Source organism: Grammomys surdaster, unplaced genomic scaffold (assembly GCF_004785775.1).
Source record: "Grammomys surdaster isolate TR1022 unplaced genomic scaffold, NIH_TR_1.0 126219, whole genome shotgun sequence".
NCBI lineage: Eukaryota > Metazoa > Chordata > Mammalia > Rodentia > Muridae > Grammomys > Grammomys surdaster.
Window position 1 is genome coordinate 4,421,082 of NW_021621022.1, and position 17,019 is coordinate 4,438,100.

At 48.2% G+C, this 17,019-nt stretch overlaps 1 protein-coding gene across 2 annotated transcripts; it reads left to right on the top strand.

Moving 5' to 3' along the window:
• The first annotated feature begins 1,199 nt into the window (after window positions 1-1,199).
• Window positions 1,200-15,616, top strand: Znf395 (zinc finger protein 395). 2 transcript variants are annotated; one of them, XM_028758859.1, is made up of 10 exons: window positions 1,200-1,217; window positions 1,930-2,196; window positions 3,465-3,697; window positions 5,849-5,958; window positions 8,351-8,580; window positions 8,971-9,071; window positions 9,778-10,078; window positions 11,591-11,683; window positions 12,772-12,875; window positions 13,138-15,616. In XM_028758859.1, the coding sequence occupies exons 2-10, from the start codon at window positions 1,954-1,956 to the stop codon at window positions 13,247-13,249; spliced, it is 1,527 nt and encodes a 508-aa protein (XP_028614692.1). In that variant the 5' UTR covers window positions 1,200-1,217; window positions 1,930-1,953; the 3' UTR covers window positions 13,250-15,616. The 2 variants fall into 2 exon arrangements, with proteins under 2 accessions (XP_028614692.1, XP_028614693.1); XM_028758860.1 differs by lacking the exon at window positions 1,200-1,217 and having other exon boundaries at window positions 1,927-2,196.
• The last annotated feature ends 1,403 nt before the right edge of the window (window positions 15,617-17,019 follow it).

Here is a 17,019-nt window from a genome sequence, read left to right on the forward strand (position 1 = left end):
AGTGTTTAGAGGGTATTTAGGGCTAGGAGACACAGTTCACTGCATTTATTTATTTGTGTGTGAAGGTCAGATGGCAACTTGCAGGAGTCAGATCTATCGTGTGGGTCCTGAGGCTCAAACTGAGGTCTTCAGGGTGGGTGGGAAGTGACTTGATCCAGTGATGGCCCTAACAGGATTCTGGTTATGGATTGGGGAAGGGTGGGAGGGGGAGGAATGTGCTAGAATACTTTGTTGTTGTTTTTCAAGAAACAAAACAGAGTTTCTCTTTGTAACATTGGTTGTCCTGAAACTCACTCTGGAGACCACCAGGCTGACCACAATCTCAGAGATCCTCCTGCCTCTGTCTCCCAAGTCCTAGGGGACTAAAGACATACACCACCACTGCCCGACTTTGGGATATTTGAGATATTTAGCCTATGTGCAGTTAGCCTGATGGTGTTCTGGGCTGGGGAAGCAGCAACTGGAATCAGGTCCTGAAAGCTCTGGGGTTTTAATGTCCACCCCAGCCCCAGCACAACTGGGGTGTGCTTAGTGCACATCCAGCTGAATCGACAAATAGACCTGGGACAGCAGAGACCGGAGGTGTGCGTAGAGACCCAGAGGAGTGGAGAGGCACTGGGTGGCTCGGGGGAGGAGGACAGTGTGCTTGGCAGAGGCTGGTTTTTTCTCTTCTATTTAATGATTTATTATTTTTACTTTCTGCATACAAGTGCTTTGCCTGCATGTCTGTCTGTGTCTGTGCTGGTGTTGGCAGAGGCCAGAAATAGGTCACAGGATTCCCTGAAGTGGAGTTACACGTGGTTGCAAGCTACCATGTGGGCACTAGAACCAAATGCGAGTCTTCTGGAAGAGCATCTGGTGCTTGTAACCATGGAGCCACTTTTCCAGTCCTGGTGGTGTCAGTGTCTAGGAGAAAAACAGCACAGTGTGTTTCCAAGATTGTCTGCAGCTTTGAGGAGAAATCCAGCTTGGGACTCTGTGTGTCTAACAAGAGCCCTCAGGCAATACCGGGTGAAGGACCCTCACTAAGGAAGCCATGGTGGCTGTTTTTACAGAACAATACTTCATGATGTAGGAAAGAGGTTGGCTGGCATATTAAGTGAAAACAGGCTTACCAAAAATGATTTCATTTCATAGAAATAAAATGTGGCTGAGCTGAGTGAAGTGGCTCTTATGCAGGAGGATTGCCACAAGTCAAGGCCAACTTGACCTGAATAGTAAGTTCCAGGCCAGCCATGGGTACCTAGCAAGACCTTGCCTCAAAAACAAAACAACAACAGAAAGCATGTGAGCAGTTATAGAAGGAGGGGGATGTTTTTAGAACAGGGACTAGGAGTTGGCTGGGGGTGGACTCTGTTGGTGAAATACTTGCCTGTCTTGCACGGAGCCCCTGGTTTGCCCTCCAGCCCCACATAAACTGGAAGTGCTGGTGAATACTTGGGAAATAGAGTAGGGGGATCAGAAATCCAAGGTCATCCTCCACTGAAATTTCAGCCTGAGCTGCATGAAATAGTCTTAAAAGACAAAGTAAAAACTAGAAAAGGGGATTGGGGTCTCTGGGTGTTTTGGGTTCACAAGTGAGTTTATTTAACTTGAGTTTATCAATATTTGTTACGTGTCTTCCTAGGAATAGGTATTAGGATTTTTGTATAAAGAAAGGATAGAGCTGGCGTGGTGGCCCAACAGGTAAAGCAGCTCGCCACCAAACCTGAGTTTGATCCTTGCAACCTACCTGGTGAAAGAGAGAACTGATTCCTGCAAGCTGTTCTCTGACTTTCACGGATGTGCCACGGCGCACGCACAAGAGCATGCACATGTGCACGTGTGTGCGCGCGCGCGCGCGCGCATACACACACACGCACACAAATGAGAGAGAGAGAGAGAGAGAGAGAGAGACTGATTGATTCACTGCCATTTTTGTCTCAGCAGACTGAGGAACAGAGAGTATCCAGCATGCTGTCCCGACGCCTTGGTAAACGCTCCCTTTTGGGAGCCCGAGTGTTGGGACCTAGTGCCACTGAAGTGCCATCAGGGGCCAGCCTGCCTTTGGAGCCACAGATAGAAGTGCCGGAAGGAGCCATGCCCCCATCCTCACTCACCTCTAAGGACCCTGTGTGCCAGGAGCAGCCCAAGGAGGTCCTCAAAGCTCTGGGCGCCTCAGGCCACCCACAGGTGACCTTTCAGCCTGGACAGAAGGTAGGTTGAGCCCAGCACGGATACATACCCTGTCTCTTGAGCACTGGGACTGGCGGATTAGCAGTATCTGAGTGATAGGCTGGAAGGCCTGTAAACTGGGGCTCTAGGTAGAGAGAATGAACTCATTTCAGATCAGGGCATCTCCCTGATTGTCATGTAAGGGAAAAAGTGGCCAAGCATTCTGGGGTGCCCAGAACCTCAGATCAAGGTTTGGCCTTCACTCAGCAGCTTTTTGTCTGCCTCATTTCACAAATGGAGGCAGCCAGGAGAAGGACCTTAGACTATAGGAGTCAGAGAAGTCATTTGCAGAAGATGTACATGGAGGTGTAATCCAGATCTGATGAGAGTTTGTTTTTCTTGCATCCCTTTGCCCATGGTCACCTGAGCCTGATTTATTACTAGATCCAGATTTGGGGGACTCCTACCATTGCCTTTTCCAGGGTCCATCCACAGAGACTTGGCCTTTGTCTTCCCATGAAGCTTGGTGCCCACTGGACCTCTGTTCTCATAAGATAGCCTTCTAACTTGCTGGTACCCTCACTCGAGAGCCTCTCTCCCTTTCCAGTGCATGCTGGGAAGAGATGGAGACTTAAAACTCTCCGGAAGAAAAGCATTGAGTAATAAGTGGAGCGAGGAGGAGAGGGTGGATAACTGAAGGATGAGAATAATTTGACATCCACACAGAGACCCCAGTTGCTGGCCTGCTCACTAACTCCTACGGTGGAAAGCATGTAGGGAGCTATAGGAAGAAGATTTGATCCCGTGTGGCTTGCCAGAGTGCTTGGGTGGGCAGCCGGTGCCTGGGAAAACCTGCTTTCTCCTGGCCTGATTAAGCCACTATAATGGAATGTCCAAGATGGGGTAGGCTATAGACAGTAGTTAATTTGGCTCAACCTTCCAGAAACTGGGAAGTCCATGAGGAAGATAAGGTCAAGAGAATGAGAGAGTCTGTATTCACTTTTGTAATAGTTCACACTCTCCCTGCCTACCCTCTTTCTGGATAATTCCCCTGTTATGAACAGGCCATTTGAGAGAGCAGCAGTTCTTGCAACATTCACAAACAGTAGTCCGTACTTCCTGACACTGGTCTTGGGGATTAAGTGTCAACATTTGGACACTGGGGATGTCTGATAGATCTTAACAGACAAGGGTGTCAAAGCACAGGCTGCTGCAGACAGAGCCCGATACCTGGAATACATACAGATCTCCAAGGGCTTTGCTGTGGGAGCTCCTGAGCGCTGACCACTGGCCATCCTTCCCCTCTGCAGGTCTGTGTGTGGTATGGGGGTCAGGAGTGCAAGGGCCTGGTGGAGCAGCACAGCTGGTCCGAGGACAAGGTGACCGTCCGGCTGCTTGACCAGAAGTTACAGATTTGCTGTAAAGTAGAAGAGGTGTGGCTTGCGGAGCTGCAGGGTACCACACCCCAGGTGCCAGCCTCGGAACCCGGAGCCCAGGTGTCAGCCTACAGACCCGTGTCTAGGAACATCGATGTCCCAAAGAGGTTTGTAGGAGTGGGAGGGTTATAGGTGTGGGCTGGGGTGTGGTATAGGGAATGTGGGGTCTTAGGTACCTACTTGATGGGAGAGTGGAGATAGAGATAGAAGAGGCATCCTTTTAAGGAAGTCTTGGTCACATCCTTTCTTCTCCGTAACTCTCTTAGGGGTGAAGTGTATGTGCTTTGGTGAAAGTTTAAACTCAGCTCATAATTTTTTGGAGGAAGAGACAGGAACAAATAAATGGCTTGAATCTGGTGCCGATGCTTATTCTATATAGGGTGGAGAAAGTGGTTTAGCCTTGTGGCTCAAGCAGACTGTCATGACCACTTGTTGTCGCAGCCATAGACCCAAAAGCCTGCAGGCACAGCCGTGCTCCTGTCAGTGAAAGCTAATCAGGGTCCCCAAACTTTCTTGTAATTCAGTACCATTTGCATGTGTCATCTGTCGAGGCATAAAATGCTTTTGATTCTTAAATAGCATTTATAAAGGTAAAACCATCCTTTCTTAGCTCAAAACTGGACAGGCAGGCAGCAGGCTGTGTCTGATCTGATTCTTCACAGAATGAATATTCTGCTTTAGAGCTTAGGTATATGATGTCATCCTGGGACTCTAGATCCTGATGTACACCCTGTGGTCTATCTGTATTGATTTTTAAAGATTTAATAAAGGAGAATCTGGGGCCCGGAGATGGCTCAGTGGGTCTAAAGAGCATGTTGTGCAGGCCCAACGACTTGAGTTCAATGCCTGAGTCTAGCACTGGTGGAAGGAGGAGCCTACTCCACAGAGCTGTTCTCTGACCTCCACTTACTCGCTATGGCATGAGTGCACTAACACACAGCATGCAGTAATAACGATGATAATAATAATAATAAAATACAATAATAATGATGATGATGATAATAATAAACCAGGGAACTTTGCCAACTGAACTATTTTTTGCATGCAGGATATACAAACAGTTGAACTCTGTCCCACTTCCTTCTGTGGATATGGGAGCTGTTGGCAGATCAGGAGGCTTCAAACATGTTTTTATTACATTTGTTTATTTATTGTGTATGGGGTGTGAGCATGCTGTGCTGCACATGTGGATGCCAGAGAATAACTTTCAGGAGTCAGTTCTCGTCTACTCTGTGGGTACTGTATACCGAACTCAGCTAGCCAGGCTTGGCAGCTTTCATCAACTGAGCCATATCACTGGCCCAGCAGACCTAGTGTTTTAAGACCAGAGGAACAGCATTCCTGATCGTGTATCCAGTGGAAGGCCAGCAAAGAACTTGTTTTGCTGTTCTGAGGAGGTGAAAACACAAAGATCATGTAAAGTCATGTTTACTATGTTAATGGCTTTGGTCCGACTGCTTTAAACCCAGTTGCACAGTTTAGCAGACCTGTGTATAAAGAATGGGTGAATACAGTCCATTGAAGTAGGCAAGCCACTGGCAGCTTATTACATTCTGATTTTCCCCAGATACTTTACATTTCAGATAGTGCTTATTTTACTTCCAAATCATATAACTGTATGAATTCAGAGGGAAAGAAAAGACACATAAAATTCTCTGCAGCCTGTTTAAAGTGTGGAGTTTTAACAGCGGGAGATGGTTTCATCTGGTTATTTATTTTATCCTGGTCTGTTTGTTCATTGGCTTATGTAATAGGTTCTGTTGACATTCAGAAGCTAACAGAATGCTGTGTTTATTTTGGCAGAAGGGAGAGAGATCCATTAGTGTAATTGTTTCCTCTTAAATTTGAATATAAGACAGGAGAAGGGTGTAATTTTAGTGTTTAGATTCTGGTGGGCATCATTTATTTCCACCTTATCTTCTTGACTCTTCTCTCTTCCCCCAAATAAAATGTTCCATTTTAAGTTGCAGGGCTAGAAGGAGAGGGTTTCGGGGAGAGTGGTGCTGACTCAGGTGTCAGTGCCGTTTAAGCAGGGGACCCACCTGCTCATTCTGAGCTAATAGAAGCACCACCCAGAACAGGCACTCTCCGTGGACTCCTGCTTTACCATCCACTGAGCTTGTGCTGCTTGTCTGAGTGGGGGCTGCATATCAGTGTAAGGTGATCTCATAAAATAAGCAGATGTGGTAGTAATCTCTGGGTTCTGTGGACCAGCCAGGCCTAGGAAGTAAGCATATTCTCTGCTCATTTGAATACAGGAAGTCGGATGCAGTGGAGATGGACGAGATGATGGCCGCCATGGTGCTGACGTCTCTGTCTTGCAGTCCTGTTGTGCAGAGTCCTCCTGGGGCTGAGCCCATCTTCTCTGGTGAGCAAGTGGGGCCGGACTGGTTCCTGGCATGGCAGAGGCCTACAACTGAAGCTCTCCCTTCTCAGCTTGTATTGCCAGTGTGAGCTTGGCAGTAGGGTTCTGCAGCCTCTTATGACTATTAGTCCAGAAATTTCCTCACCTGAGCAGAAACTTGGTGCTATGTGACAGTGACTGAACTCAGCACTAAGTCCAGCTGCCCAGCCACTCAAGCAAGTCCAATGGGAGCCTGGATAAGGCCAGCAGAAATGTTTACTTAGTTTATAAAAGCAGAACTATGCTCTGTGGTCCCCTAGTGGCTTCTGATTGTCAATATTCACTTCTCAGTGCCCAAATCAACCTTTCGAATTCTCAGCATGGGCTTACAGGCCAAATAACTGAGCTGAAGTCTCAAATCTGATTGCTTTATATAAACCAGTAATATGGGCCAACAAAATGATTCTTGGTAAAGGTGCTCACTGCCAAGCCTGACGACCTGTTTGGTTCCTGGGACCCACATAGTGGAAGAAAAGAACTGAGTACTGAGTTGTCCTTATGCGCAGTCACACACACACACACACACACACACACACACACACACACACACCCCACATAGAGTAATAAGTTCCCAATAGTATGACCTCTGATTTATAGTTGATTTATAGTTGCAAACAAGATTCTTTGGGTTATGACCCCCACATACTGTACCCATACAGTACAGTGGGCTTAAAGAAGGGTTGTAGCTTAAAGTGGGGTGGGAGCAGCTTAAAGAAGGATTGCAGAATAAGGCCTTTGACAAGACTGCTAGTAGTAACTTAAATTTATTTTAATGGAAATCCCTTATCTGCCAGTCTTAAAAGCTACTTAGGCGTTTGTAGGAGAATCTGGAGCTAGTTCTAATTCATACTGAGAGGAAATTGGCCTTTACAAATGTCCTTCACAAGTAATCTTCCTTTGAACGCAAATTTTAATTAGTCTACCCAGAGACCTTCACTGCACTTGGGGACATCTAGTGGTGAATCCCAGCAGTGCAGCCAGCTTTAATGAGCACAAGGAAGACCCTGAGGAGGGATGCCAAATTCTCAAGAAGTTGAGTCAGCAGATTCAGGAAAGTAGCTGAAAAGAAAAAAAAAAAAAAGTCAGGAGTTCCCTCTTGGGTCTGTGTTCATGGGACCATGGTCAGTTGATTTGGATGCTTCTTGAGTTCTGCCTTAAACATCTACTATTTTAAGTTCTGTGTGTAGCTCAGTCCCAGGAGAGCTTTGAGACTGGGCAGGAGTGTCTGGGCACTCCTGCCCAGTCCCAAAGGATACTCCAGTATCTTGTTTGGGCAAATGTCTCCTAGAAGTAAGGAGAGCCAGGGTTGGAGACATGGGGCCCTGGAGTCGGCCTGGCTTTCAAATCGGTCCTGGTCTCTTAGAGTGTGGCAGTGGCTCTTTAAGCTCAGGGTCAGGAGACTCTGTGTGTCTGGATAGGGAGCTGGGGATGCTGAGAGTATAAGGGTTTTTCTCCATCTTTCTTGCTATTTCCATGTATTAGACTTTCAGATTATGTTATCAGTTGGCTTGGCACGAGCTTTGAAGACAAAGCACAAGAGAGTCTAGACAGTGCCTGAAGCAGCCCTACAGACCCCATCCATCTACAAAGTAAAAATCTAGGCTTGGGGTTCCACTTAGTTCTAGAATGCCTAATATGAGCAAGGCCCCAGGTTTCATCCTCAGCATTACAAAAGACAAGAACTGAGAAAACAAAAACAAAAAAAAACAAAAACAAAAACAAAAAACCCAAAACCAAGAAAAACTAAGCCTGAAATTCCCACTTGTTGTTTGCATTCTTCCTTTTTAGACATCTGAGTTTGAGGGACAGGTGGCCATTTCGAGACAGGTGAGACAGGGCCTCCTGTCACCTGGAGATCACCTGACTGTATGGTCCGAGAGTTCTGAGTGGTTTCCTTTCACTCATAGACGTTCATGCCCTTGTCTGAGGTAGAATGATTGAAAGGCATTTTCAAGAAACTTAACCAAGAAGGTGTCCCTGTGTTGCTGCTACCGAGTGAACATTCTCTACCAGGCTGGAACCAGGAAATGTTTCTCTTTTTAGAATGTACAGCATGAACTGGATTTTAATTGTATTCTTTTTATTAATCCTCAATGAACCGCAGTTGCAGTGTGCATCTGCGTGGGTCAGTGATGACCCGTGTGGCCATGCCAGAAAATACCCAGCAGGCAGAGCGGTTGTGGCACCAAAAATTGCCGTAGTGTTTGCACTTGCCCTCATCCCGTAGCTCAGGAAGTGTATCTTTAATAACTGAAATTTTAATGATATTTTAATTTTATTATTCACTTACTCATCTCTTCCTTTGGTCCTGGGGATAAGCCTGAGTATTCCTTTACCTCTCTCCCTGTCTGGACAGTTTCTCGTGCAGCCAGCGGTGACCCATGGAAGGAGAGCGGTGACGTTTCAGACAGTGGCAGCAGCGGGCACTGGAGCGGGAGCAGTGGCAGCTCCACCCCCTCGCCCCCCCACCCGCAGGCCAGCCCCAAGTATCTAGGGGATGCCTTTGGGTCTCCCCAAACTGATCATGGCTTTGAGACTGATCCTGACCCTTTCCTATTAGATGAACCAGCCCCTCGAAAGAGGAAGGTAGGTGATCGGGGAGCATGTGAGTAATGAGGCCAGCCATCCCTAAAGGAGCAGGCGCTTCCTTAGGTCCCAGGTAGCTCTAGTTTTCCTTTGCTGCACTTGTGAAATTCCCAGACAGAGGCGGCTGGTTCCTCTGCCTTTTTGTTTTTTTGAGTGTGTATGTTTGTGGGTGTGCATGCACATGCACCCCATCTTAGTTGTTGAGACAGGCTCTCTCACTGGCCTGGAGCTCACCAAAGAGTCTAGGCATGCTTGGTGACCAGGGAGCCCAGGGATCTACCCGCCTCTGCCGTGCTCTTGGAATTACAAGTGAAATCCCCATCAGGCAATGAGAGAAGCTGGGGACAGGAGTCATACACACCAGTTGCTAAGATTTTTTTTTCCCCCTAGAACTCTGTGAAGGTGATGTACAAGTGCCTGTGGCCCAGCTGTGGCAAAGTTCTTCGTTCAATTGTGGGCATCAAACGCCATGTCAAAGCCCTCCACCTGGGGTAGGTACAGAGCTCAGCGCCTCCATCCTGCTAACTCCACAGGACTTGCAGCCCAGAATGCTTCTAGTGAAATGTCTTTGCTATAGGTGCTTCCCAGAGCCTCTCCCTGACTACTGTCAGCATGATGCCTTTGCTGGCCAGGGAGAGTCTTTGCATCGTGGTCATTGTTGATGCCATTGTCAGATAGTGAGCTCTGTGTGTCTTTCTGTGCGTCTTGTGGTTGTTTCTTCTTACCTGGTGTAGGAAGCAAGAGGTTTCAGTTCTGGGTAGAAATAGAACAGTTTGGTTTAATTGCTGGTGACATCCTGTGACTTAAGCATAGTGGCCAAGTTTTACTTCTGTGGCTGCATGTGGGAGTTAGGTCTGTGTCAGCTCTAATGCTGGGTCTCATCTCTGTACTGCCTCACAGGCCTTGAGGACATGCTTAGATGGTGCCCCAAAAAGGCCTGTGCCAGGGCCGAGTCTGTGTTCACACATGTTTGATGCTGTGTGAACCCTTGTACAGGGAAGAACAGCTCCAATAGATGGGCATATTCTAATCCCCTATGACATCCTCTGAGAGCAGGGCTCCTGGATGTTCTCTTGGGACCCTCCCCTAACTTCGTGGGTGGGCACACACAGTCAATTCTTCCTGTGACCTTCTTTCCTCTGGCTTTGAACCAAGGCAACATGTCCTCAGTGACGGCCAAATGTCTGTTCCACACAGGGATACTGTCGACTCTGATCAGTTCAAGCGGGAGGAAGACTTTTACTACACAGAGATGCAGATAAAAGAAGAATCTGCTCTGGCTGTGGCTGCCCCCCTTGCCCCTGGGACACCTACTGGCGAGCCAGCATCCACCTCCCGGGTGACCAGCCCATCCCTTGCTGCTCTTTCATTGCCTCCAGCCAAAGTCCAGTCGTCTGGCCCAGAACATCCTGGCCTGGAGTCTTCCCTGCCCTCAGTTGCACTCAGCAAGTCAGCTCCTGGCTCCTTCTGGCACATTCAGGCTGACCATGCATACCAGGTATGGAATGTATGCATGCCGGGCTTAGCTTGGATCTCAGTGGTCACTGGCTGTTAGAGGGTAGGCCTCTGAGCACCTTGATTAAAGACTGAACCTTTTGGCCAAGTCACTAAGTCTAGCTTCCACCAGAGGGAAAAAGAAAGACAATGGACATAGGCCAGTTGGTAGAGTGCTTGCCTAAGGTGCACAGGGCTCTGGGTTGATCCTCAGCACAGCATAAACCCGGTTTGGACGCACACACCAGCAGTCCGAGCATGTAGGGTGGAGACAGGAGGAATGAAAGTTCAGGGTCACTCTCACTACATACGGAGTTTAAAGCCAGCTCAGGCTACATGTAAACCCTTTCTCAACAACAATAACGAAACAGAACAAGAAGGAAGAGAAAGGAAACCTTGGTGACGTTTGGTAGAGATGAGAAGTCTAACCATGTTAGCTGTGTGGATGTGACCTGAGAGCTGTCACTTTGAAGACTGGTTAGTAGAATTGATGGACTCATACAGGGCTTCCCAGGCAACCCCCTAGCTCTGAGGTGTTACACTGAATGGTCCCACTTTGAGTAGCTACTTGTCAACACTGGACTAGAGTAACCCCTTTAGTTAGACTAGCGCATGGCCCCTGCTCTCATGAACTGCATGGCGGAGCTAGGGTTAGCAATGGGGACGAATTATAAGTTGTCAAAAGTACTGTTTCCTCAGGACACAGGAAGACAAGACATAGGCCCAAGGAAGACCACTCCGTTATGCTTATGGGCCTGGGAAAGTTGTCATGGCAAAGAGGGTGATGTCATTTAAAACGAGCCTGATTCTGAATGTTAGGTTTACATGTCCATATGCTGGTCTATAACTCTTTCTGTATGTACAATTTGGCTTTATCAGACTTGACCAGTTTGCAGACTAGTAAATAAAAAGTAATGCTTCCATCCAGATGTGCCTGTGCATGCTTGTAATACTGGTACCTGGGTCAAGGGTCAGCTCAGGCTATGACGTAAGTCCAACCTTCACCCCTCAAACCAGTGAGAAAGATTTTGTAAAATAAGTGGGCTCCCCTCATTAGAACCTTCGCAGACCTTTTGGCATCTGGTTAATGTGGCTGGTGTTACCGATGGATCTAAGCCAGACATTCTGCCTACATCTCCACTCCTGAGTAGTTGCCTGGCAGCTCTGTCCTTTTTTAGACTCAGAAGGCTTTGGACTTTTTGCTTGAGGCCTGTTCTCTGTAGGTGATCCAGGCAAAGAATAACACCCCTAAGGACTTAGGCTAGTATGAAAGCATCCCCAAAGGGAGGATTACAAGTAAGATTGGAGCCTCCCAGAGGGCAGGCCTTGGCTGTGTTGAAGGGTTAGATGCTTTGAGGCTGCTCGTGGGAAGACCCATGTGACTGTCCTGGTGTTTTCCAGGCTCTTGATTAGGTGGAGATATGCCTTCTGTTGCAAACAGGAAGTCACTGGGACCTGAGGCAGATAGGATCTGTCCTTAGCTGAGTCCCAGGCTGACACATTCTTGTCTCTGCAGGCTCTGCCATCCTTCCAGATTCCTGTTTCCCCCCACATCTACACCAGCATCAGCTGGGCTGCTGCCCCTACCACCACCTCATCCCTCTCTCCGGTGAGTGTGTACCCCAAAACTCCAAGCTCTTACATACATCTCCAGAGCTGGGGAACTATGTTGTTGGTACAGTCTGCCCCCATACTTGGTGAAGATCACCGTGTGTCTTAGTTCGGGTTTTACTGTTGTGAACAGACACCATGACCAAGACAACTTTTGTAAAGGACAACATTTAATTGGGACTGGCTTACAGGTTCAGAGATTCAGTTCATTATCATCAAGGCAGGAAGCAAGACAGTGTGCAGGCAGCCATGGTACTGGAAGAGCTGAGAGTTCTTCATCTTGTTCTAAAGGCAACCAGGAGAAACTGTCTTCCCAGGCAGCCAGAAGAAGGAACTCTTCCGCACTGGGCGGATCTTGAGCATAGACCCTCAAATCTCACCCCACAGTGACTCACATCCTCCAATAAGACCACACCTACCCAACAAGGCCACACCTCCTAATAGTAGCACTTCCCATGGGCCAACATATTTAAATCACCACACCATATGTCCTCTATCTGGCTACAGCTCCTCTCAGCAACTAGAAGGATACTCCCAGGGAGTTCAGGGCAGAGCAGTTTCTTGCTTAGAAATGCGCTGGACAAGGCTAGACTTAGTTCCTTGCTCTGTGTGTGTCAAGTGCTAATTAGAGTTCTGATGTCTAGATGAAAGGAAGGGAGAGACTTCGGGGCTGTCAGAGGGAGAACAAGAAAGATCATAGGAACACTCAAAGGCTGCATGGGCTGGACCAGAAGTCTCAGGCCACCATGAATTCGTGTACCCTTGACTCTGAACTGAAATAAGCTGGAAGTCATTAGAACCACATATGGTGGCTCTACTTTCAAGTGTCTGCCACAGAGAAGTATCATAGACGGCAGAACCTAGTTGATAGAAGGCTTCACTGAGGCAATACAATGCTTCCATTTGTCCCTTGTATGGTAACTTCATCTAAGCCGACCCCATCTGCTGAGAATGTCCTTCTAGGGAAGGCTGTATGGTCCCCTGCACCAGCACCTGCTCGGGCCCAGTGAAGCATAGCAGGGCCCAGGGAGTTGCCTCCCTGTCTTGAGGGGGTCTCATGTAACAGCTTCTGTTGCTCATATCCAGGTCCGCAGCCGCTCACTCAGCTTCAGCGAACCCCAGCAGCCGCCACCCACAGTGAAGTCTCACCTGATTGTCACCTCCCCGCCCCGTGCTCAGAGCAGCACCAGGTGAGCCCTCTCCTCCTCAGCCTTCTGGTTTCTGCCCTCCCTCCGTAATGTAGACTGTGAATCTACCCAACTGCAGTTCCTAGGGTAAGTCCTCCAATGGAAGCCACATGGTAGATTCTCTCCCCGGAGTCTCTGGCTATAGGTGCCGCTCACTCCTGCCAGCAGCCACCCCTTCCAGCTCTTGTGTGCTTGCATGCTGATGCTAGGTGACCTGGGGGCCACCTCCATTGAGTGACACTACCCTCATTTTGTTCCCTGTTAGGAAAGCCCGTGGAGAGGCCAAGAAGTGCCGTAAGGTGTATGGCATCGAGCACCGGGACCAGTGGTGCACAGCCTGCCGGTGGAAGAAGGCCTGCCAGCGCTTCCTGGACTGAGCCTGCCTCCGCTAGCCCTGCTCCTCACCCTGCCTGGCAGCCGGGAGGCCTCCAGGCCTGCAGCCATCAGCAGAACACAGGGAGATGATGTGGCGTGGATGTGGGCAGCTGGGGCTCCGTTGGCTAAGAAAGAACACTTAAAAACACTTTCTCCCCCTTGTGGGAGTGTTTTATTTTTTAAAAGCAAAATCTAAATGAAACTATTTTTCCCCTTAAAATAGGAGAGAGCCAAAATTGACCAAGGGTATTCTGCAGCGAACCAGAGACCAAAGAGTTACCCCCATCCCTACCCCATCCCACCCTCTCTGGGACTACATACGCATCAAAAGTAGGACAGGATGCCCTGCCTGTTTTTGTGCTGAGCTGGTGAATCCTTTGCTCTTTCAGCTAGTCTGGAATGGACTGAGCAAAATGAGTTTCTTTTTTTTTTTTTTTTTTTTTAAGATATGGTTTGACTTCTGTTGGAGCAGCTTCTGCAGACAGAAAAGGGACATCCTTTTATGGTGGCAACTTTTGGATCTGGGTTCCCCACCCCCAGATGTTGGGTTGCATGCCAATAAACATGTGGCTTCTTCTCAAAGCCTGTCTCAAAAAAGCTGAGCTAAAAAGGCTAGTATAAATTCAGTTTGAGAAGGTGGCTTCGAAACACTATCCAGAACATCCTTCAGCTCTGAGAGGAAGTGTGGAGGGTCTCCATAAAACTCTGCTCCTGCTGAGTGAAGTCCTTCCTGAGGCTCCTTCCCTCCAGAGTGTCACAGAGACACTAGAATGTCAGGTGGTCTTGTTGGATGTGGAAGTCTTTGATGAGGAAACCTTCTTTCCCTTGGGGTCTCTGGAAGATCCTAGCAGACTTTGCCTCTGGGCCTGCTCAACATGACTTCCACGACCCATCTGTTTTGGACTGACATCCCAGGTGTCACAGGCTCAGGGAGTGACACCAGGCCACCTCTCCAGGGAGTAAGCAGCCTTGGCTCATGGAGAGCATCCTCCTGATCACTGAGGCTCCACTGGTGGTGTCACATGGAAAACATCTACTTTTCAGTCTAAGACACACTAAGTACCAGTAGAAAACCTGTGAACCTAAGAGACTGTGTGTGTGAAGTGAAGGCTGTAGTGGCAGCCTGGGCTGCTGATGGAGGGGAAACACCAGTGTCTGGGTGTCTTTGGTAGGGCTGTATTTTTATAACAGAGTTTTTGATCATATAGGGATCCCACCAAGAGGCTCTCCTCTCCCCTTCTTAATCCTGATGTAGACTGAGTGTCCACTTCCGCAAAGGGGTTTTAATCTCAGCCTTGGTTTGGAGCTTGCAGACATAACTGCATATAATTTCCTCCATTTGAAGCAGGCTTCCTGTGGCATTGGTGCACCAGACAGAACAGGAAGAGAGAAAAGACAGGAATTGATGAGATGGTTTAAAAGCTGAAGGAGTTCTGATTTTGTTTGGTTCTTTATTCCATCTCTGTGCGGCCTCTCGAGCCTACAGTCATTCCCTCTCCTCCCTGGTGGTGTTGGCCTCCTGCCTGCTGTCATGTGTCCCCCTTTTGCTCCCCGCCCGTCCTGATGCTTTCATGTTGGTTCCTGACACATGGTCTGGCTTTGGGTTTGAAGGGCAAGGGTGGCTTGTGAATACACCCAGCCATCAGGCCCGCTTTGTCCTCATCTCTATCTCCCTTCTCCCCCAGCCCCGAGGGTTGGGAATCTGACCAGGTGAAGGCACCACAGGCATGCTTTTGAAACCAACAGTGTCTAGCCTGCTAACAGTTAGCTTGTGAAACTGTCCAGCCATGTTTCTGCTATTCGGAGTTCTCAGAGTCACCTTCAGATGTGATGCCATGTTGGGAGCAGCCTCAGTGGGTCTGCACTGCACTCAGTGGGTCTGCACTACACTCACTCCATGCTGCGAGTCCAGGGATACTGTCTGTGGCCACTCAAGTCTCAGGTACAAAGCCAAAAGGCTCTCTGGGAACCAAGGGTTGGATCCATGATAAAGCTTTTATCATGTTGCTGCTTCAGACGGTACTTCGAGCAATGGCTGCCTTTGTCGGAGTGAGTGTATAGCTTGCCGCCGTAGAGGACCCTATGAAATTGGATATGGAAACTGATTTGACAGGAAAAAAAATTGTTACTTTCTGGTCACCCCAGGTTCTGACTTTACCAGGGGCAAAAAACAACACAAAAAGGGAGACTCCCATCTGTGAATTTGTCTTTTCAGCGCTTCTTCCCCCCCAACCCCCGCTGTCTTCCAAGTATTATTTTTACTGTTAAGATTTTTTTTTTAAATGTGAAATGAAATGTAATGTTTTTACAGCAATGATATGAAATATATTTTATAAGGAATAAAATGGTACATTGTCTGACTTAGTGTATGCCTGAACTGCTTCCTTTACTGTTCCTATCGTAAGTAGCAAGTGACAGCACGTGGCACTGTAGGCAAGGGGACTCACTTGCTTATAATATCAGGTTGATTGAAGGAGCACATGCCCAGCCCAATGTCCTAAAACAAATTCAAGTAGGTAGATATGCTTACCAGGGAGTAGACAGAGTACTTATAGTGACCTTGGAAGGAAGTTAGTTTCTTTGGTGGGGGGACAGGGTTTTCTGTGTAGTTCTGACTGTCTTGGAACTTGCTCTGTAGACCAGGGTGGCTTTGACCTCACAGAGGTCCACCTGCTTACCCAGTGCCAGGATGAAGGTGTGCACCACCACCACCTGGCTAGGGAAGTTACTTTGGTGAATCACAGAGGCTGAATATCTTGCCAAGGGTACATACATCTTGGGTTGGGTGTGGGTGATGGTATTGTAATCTGGGAAGTAACTCTTTTTCTATGGCTTACATTCATTTTCAAAGGAAGGCATATTTTGAGCAAGTTTCTGTGTCTAATGGGGAATTGACTGAGAACTTAGAAAACAAGTCACATTCTAAATACTCAACAACTTTTCATAGCTATAAAAATACCCAAGGCAGGCTAACTTTAAAAGAGAGGTTTCAAGGCTGAAAGACCAAACTACATGGTGCAGGTTCTTGCAAGGGACTTCTGAATACATCACCTCTCGAAGGTGGCAATGCTGGGAACTAATACCAAGAAAGATCATTGTGAAGATAGAAAGTCAGAGGTTGGGGTCCCCAGGTCCCTTCCCCAGGCGCCACCTCCCACTGCCACCCTGTGTGCATCATGCCTCCAGCACGTGGAGCTTGTGGACCCCCTGCCCCACAAACATCTCCAAGCCATAGTTTGGTGTCTCCAGGATGGGTTCTGAGTATAGTCTGTTCCTAAGGGCATTGATGCCACGGGTTATGGACAGATGCTGGCTGAGCTGGCCTCTCTGGGCAGGGTCTGGAAGCAGAAAGCACCCCTCTCCCTTCCCTACTGGCTTATGCAGCTTTAAATCATTCCAAGGAGAGCCTGTCAAACCAGGCTGAAGGAAATTGGGAGATGTGTCTTAAATGTTCAAAGTACTAAGGGGTTGTGTTGGTTGTAAGCATTACCCACCCCTCCCACCCAGGTTTTCTCTACACAGTCTAGGATGGCTTCCTCCTCCTTTTGAGTACTGAGGTTACAGGTGTGCACCACTCTGTTTGGCCCTTAGAAGACTTTGAAGGGCCGGATGGAGTGCCTGAAGGGGACCTGGGATCCTGTTCAGGAAAGGCAGGAGCTGCTGAAAGAGAAAGAACCAGGAGGCCTAGGGAGCTGCTTTGGGGGATAGCAGCCATCTCTGAGGCTGAACTCTAAGGCTCCCCAAAATCACTGGACAGTGAAGGCCCCTTGCC

Coding starts and splice junctions, on each gene's coding strand:
- Znf395 (XM_028758859.1), top strand. CDS start 1,954: ATGCTGTCCCGACGCCTTGGTAAACGCTCCCTTTTGGGAGCCCGAGTG. Junction 5,959..8,350: donor GGCTGAGCCCATCTTCTCTG/GTGAGCAAGTGG, acceptor CTGTCTGGACAG/TTTCTCGTGCAGCCAGCGGT. Junction 9,072..9,777: donor GTCAAAGCCCTCCACCTGGG/GTAGGTACAGAG, acceptor TGTTCCACACAG/GGATACTGTCGACTCTGATC.